General features: G+C 38.6%; 1 protein-coding gene across 2 annotated transcripts in view; it reads right to left on the reverse strand.

Moving 5' to 3' along the window:
* Positions 1 to 4,861: 4,861 nt before the first annotated feature.
* The window catches only part of mtpn (myotrophin), a 9,938-nt gene continuing 9,164 nt past the window's right edge, over positions 4,862 to 5,635 (reverse strand). Inside the window, exons 4-5 of one of the 2 annotated variants that reach the window (XM_010793956.1) lie at positions 5,444 to 5,560; positions 4,862 to 5,185 (exon numbers count right to left, since the gene is read on the reverse strand). In XM_010793956.1, the coding sequence (XP_010792258.1) occupies positions 5,474 to 5,560 (87 nt within the window). In that variant the 3' untranslated portion in view covers positions 4,862 to 5,185; positions 5,444 to 5,473. Of the gene's footprint in view, positions 5,561 to 5,635 lie in introns of both variants that reach the window. The other variant, XM_010793949.1, reaches the window with a different exon arrangement.

A 5,635-nucleotide genomic window follows, 5' to 3' on the forward strand; every position in this document is an offset into this window, starting at 1 on the left:
TGTCATGGCCATTTCTACTGATCAGCAGCGAGCCTCACAACGTCCCGCCAAGTGTGTGTGTGTGTTTGAGGAAGTCCGCGGACTGGTCCAAACGTAACGGCTCTGCGGACGTTAAGTTACGTCACTATACCCAAGAAGTAAACAATGGAAAAAGAGAAGTCCACAACGAGGCGTTCTGGGGCAGCATAGACAGGTCATTTCTGTGTTAGAGTTTTACTCGCTACAGGGTGTACTTTGAGGGTTTGTGACTCTGCAGACCGTTTACATGCAGAAAAAGCAACATAACACACAAGGGGACGGGTAATAACCAGAAAAGCATGACATGGGACCTTTAATGCACAGACTAAATCAATCAATAACTTCTAATGTTCCTGTGTCGATTTGTTTTGCAAGGCAGTAAACCACAGCTGGAGCTAGTTGCTTGTTAATGGTGAAGTATTATATAGTCACACGTTGGAACTCTGGTCGTTTGTTATTGATGATGCTGTCAGCGTGAATGTCGGCATATGTATTTACTCTGCAGAGTGCATTCTAAATAAATAAATAAGTTATATTTAGGCAGGTGGAACATTCTCTGTCTATATATGTAAGGTGTGAAAACCATACCATGGGTTTCGTGGGCTCCCTTTCTTTTGGAGATATCAGTTCTCTGATGACTACAAAACAGAGACAATAAGGACAATTTGGCACACTGACACATTCTGACAGAGAAATTGCTTCGATGGTAATGGCAGAAATCCTTATTTTAAATTAAAGTGATAAAAGGGCCTAACGTGTGGATCCTGCATCAAAAGATTCTCATTTTTAAGAAGATCCGTAAATCCCTGGCTCCCCCAACAATAAATATGTATGCCCCCATAGCAGTACAAGCCGTATTAACACCAAATACATAAATGAGCTAAATTCTAATGTTCAATCTAAATCACACATCTATACAGTGATTTTCAATTTGTGGGACTCCTTGGATGTAATGCCTGATTTCACGGTCGGCTGCACTTCATGTCACGTGACCGCTGAACTACAACTAGGCAAATAAGTTATAGATTTTTTGAAAATCAGTCATAAGCTCAACTAATGCGCGAGACAAGGAGTCAATAATAGATTAAAGACAGAGAAGCAGAGACACCCAAAAGGCAATCATGGGTCCATATTAATTATGCTAATGACTTGGATTTGCTACTTCATTAACCACCATTTTGAGCTGCTTGATCACAAGGGTAGCTCCGCATCCAAAAAAACACCAGACAGAGAGAGAGAGATTGTGTGTGTGCTTGCATACATCTTTGTGCATGTATGTGGGCACACATGCTAATTACAACATCTGGTAATCACTACAGAGACAATTAATTAAGTTATATTTCGGTATCTATATGAGGGAGCGGTAATGTATGCATTTTGTATACACTACTACTACTACACTCTTAATTGAAAATGTTTTTGAAATGTGTTGTTTTCTATTAACCAGTGGATTAATTTCTTCATGTTGAAATACTCCCCTCAGATCTAGTAGATGATTTCCCGCAGCTTTCTTTGCAAAACAGCAGATGGGAGCAGAGTTCAATAACAGTTATGTGTGATTTCCCATTAAACTCATCAGAATACATTTGTTTTGGGATTTGTGGAACATTCTTACTAATTTTTGGAGTAAAAAAGGCAAATAGTTTTGAAAACCACTGATCTGCACAGTGCATGACCAGCGTACTGCGCACAGGATGTAAACAAGATACTAAACTAATGATCCTAAGCTGCATTGGTGCCTTTGGGAAAGCCTAGGAGTTGCCAAAGGAGTCAGTGCAGCAAAGCATTTCGAGGACTAAATGAAAATCTATTGCCAATGATTCATTTCACATTTATCATCAGCCTGAATCATGGGCTTTTCTTCTGCAGACATAAAGATTATTTGATGGCTCGACAAAGACAAAGGGAAAAATGAAGTCTTTTATATTCCGAGATTGTTGCTGTCAACCAAGAGCGGACCTCAGTGTTTCCCCGTTCCTTTGTAAGTAATTTAAATGAGCAGAAATAAGTTCGTAGGGTTTGGGGTGTACGAGGCTGTCAATGTGTGGCAGTCATTTTATATCGATGTTTGCCCCTACAATAATTGATGTCTTTGTCTTCTGGTGCTATTAGACAAACATGGCAAGTGTTCTACAGAGCCATGTGTCTGTCTCATTAACAATGTACCATCACGTTAATTTGACAGGACCTGATGGAGCTCTTCATAACACACTCCAGCTCTGCTACACGCTTCTATTGATTTCTACTGCCCTCTTCACCCCATGGACTCGTTGGCAGGTCCACCATTACTAACTCATGTCATCTGGAAAAGGAGTGTCCAAACCTATATAACTTTATTTTAAATTATAGAGGAGATCCCAACTTTTCCAAATAATCCAATTCTCAAGCTGAATGTGTATAAAGTTACTCCTGAAATTTCCACTTTTTAGAATAAAAGTTTGAAATAAGTGCAAGTTTGATACGGCATAAATTGTACATTTACCCTCTGTGGGACTAATAAAGGTATTCTGATTCTGATGCTGAACAACATCCATAACATTCATCTGGCTGCTATTTAGAAATTATGTATCTATTTATCTAGTATATCATATTCCAATAGACTCTTATTGCACTATTTTTCTTTTTGTATTTACTATTTACTTGCCCTATATTTTTCTGTTTACCTGTTTTATTGTGTTGTACTGTTGGAGGAGCCTGTGACCTAAGATTTTCATCGTCATAACTACACTAGCTATGTCCGTATGACAAAAATAAAAACCTTGAACCTTGATTAAGTGCTGGAAAAAGTAGATGTGGGTCATTATGTCGAACAAAGAAGTTAACAATTTTACTTCACTAAAAGGGTAGATGCGATTATTTGCAAACAAAAATGACCCTGGACTTGTCTTTAAGGGGCATCATTTGACAGGGGTGAAATTAGAATTTGGAAGCACAGTAGGTTTCGCAAACTCGGGAACAGATTTTAGCCAGGAGTCCTGGGAAATCACTGATTCTCGATTTGTGACATACAACCCTTTATCCCACATTTCCAAGGGATATGATAAAAGGGTACTTGATCAAGATTGACATATGGCAGAAGGATTACAAATAAACCAATCCAACATATTTCCATCAAAATGTTGGTTCATTTTATTCCAATACAAGAAAAGCTGATATGCGGTTGATAAAACGATTTTTTCTAAACAGATAGAATGAAGATTTTATTTAGTTTGTTTGTATAGTTATCTGTTGTAAACCTCAGACTTTTCTGAATGAGAGTAGTGTGAAGTAAAGAATAAAATATTTTGGAACATACACCTGAGAGCCACAAAAGGAACGAACATTTGACTGATGTTCGTATCTATAGCACCCCAAGCATTTCAGGTATAGGAACTGGTGTGATTACCAAGTAACCTTAAAGCAGGATTATTGTTTGATATTTCTTCCTCTGGTTACTGGATGACCATCACACTGAGCTTGTATTTAATTTTCAGGGCAAAACAACCGTCATAATAACACTGTTGTTCCTCTTTGAACAATAAAGTCCAACACCTGGCATGGCCCTCAACAGATTGCTATGGGCTGAACAAAATAGCACACAACAGGTGCCAAATACAAATTTATTCAAGTGTTGATAATTAATGTTGGTGAAACATTACCTTTATGACAATGCAATCCCTCATAATCATTCCACTATGCTATCATAAGCCATGAATTGTATTTGTGATGCAGTGGTCACACAAATGGAAATGATTAAGTAACTATGACAACACTTGGTGTGATTTTATCATTGTGTGTGGATAGTGGTGTATTTTCTGTATTAGAAGTGACTTTCCGATTATGTGGAGCTTATTTGAATCCAGACACTCAGACAAATCTATTGGGAGTCGGAGTCGGTCTGTGATTCCTAATGGAACAGCTCAAGGCGGTAGATTGGTATGACAACAAAGATTACAGTCTGCACTTTTTTTTATGTTTGGGAGGGGGTCGCTTGAGTTCACAAATAATGATTAGATGGCCACAGGCAAGAGGATACCAAGGGGAATATTTGTCAAACAGCATGATGTAACCAATGCTAGAAAGCTACCTGTTATTCATCAGATTCCAGAAGAGGAAACCAGTAGGCTGATTGGTGGATACATTTAAACAAAAAACGAAGTGTGTGTAAGTAGGTTCAGGCTTTTTAGAAACAGATAACCGCAGAGGTTTCAAATAAAGCAGAGTGAAAAGACACTTTTTTATAGATATTTTTATTTCTGTTTTTACAGACTTTTTGTCACAACAAAGTCAGCAAGAGCATCTTTTCTGTCCATTACATTGTAGTAATTCATTTGAAAGCAACCAAGAGAGGACCAGCAACCATTTCATAGCGTAAAAGCAGAGGCCATTTAGACATGCAGCAAAACAGGCAGGGCTTCTAATCAAATCCAAAGGCAAGGGGAATGCTAACAGCCCCCACCCCATCCAGTTTCAACTTTACCCCCCATTTACCGAGCCCCCAGAGCCCATCAATTACAAAAAACACAGAAGCTACAACAAAAAATGATTTTTCGCTCTGAAATCTCACTCTAGGGATGACAAAAATGGACAAATCTCTAGAATTGCTTATTCTATTATGTGCTGTTAACATTGCTTCAAAAAGGGATTCAGTAACAGATTTTAAAATTGCAACATTCAAGTTTCTCTAGTTAACCAGCATGGTGATTGGTCAAAGATCACAGAATATGCGTTAAATTAGTCAACAAACGATGTTTGATATGTAAGTGATATGCAGAGTAGAAAAGGAGAATTTGACCTCTGGACCTCTCTCAAACCAACATTTCCAAAATTTCGAGATTGGTGGGACAGTTTGGTCTATTTAAAAAAAGAAATCAAGGTACAGGCCACACATAATGAAAGGTTAATACAATGAAACTTTACAACCTTTCTTTTCAATCTATCTAGTATAGTACAGTGCAATTACTGTTTATTTCATGAGTTTAAGCACTGGCCATACAATACTCATATTAAAGTTGTAGAAAATGTCAAAACACTTTTGATCTATTACTATTTGATTTGCAAAAGAGAACTGCAAATGAGAGATGTGGATTTAAGTACTAAGCCTTGCGTTTACATTACGGAGTGTGATTTATAGTCTGAGCAGTGTTCTAGGATCCAGGTGCGAGAGCGCTCCCCCAGTGTTTGGTCCCTAAGGGAGACATAATTGACAAGACCTTCTGTTATAAATGGCTACAAACAGAGGCCAAAACAAGAGAACATCCTATCCCAAAAAGTTAGGGAAAAATGAAAAAAATAAACAAGTTAAAGGAATATCAATAGACAGACAAAATGACTCTCCAGCAAACAGACAAAAGCAGTGTTTAGACAGAGGTTGATCGGGGCAAAAGGGGGGAGTCCATCTTCTGTCAGGGGACCACTGCATCCATCTGTCTGTCCGTTCACCCACCTGTCCAGCCTCCTCACACACTGTAGGGTCTCACTTCAGCAGAGCCTTTATGACTTCGTCTTCGGCAGCTTCAAAGGCACTGATGCCGTCCGGTCCTTTCCGGTCTTTGTCAGCTCCCTGTGGAGGAGAGGGGACATGAATATTAAAGTGGACCTATCATGCTATATTTGAATAATATATTGGAGGGCCATA

This window comes from Notothenia coriiceps, unplaced genomic scaffold (genome assembly GCF_000735185.1).
Source record: "Notothenia coriiceps isolate Sejong01 unplaced genomic scaffold, NC01 NC01_scaffold00001987, whole genome shotgun sequence".
In the NCBI taxonomy this organism is placed as follows: domain Eukaryota; kingdom Metazoa; phylum Chordata; class Actinopteri; order Perciformes; family Nototheniidae; genus Notothenia; species Notothenia coriiceps.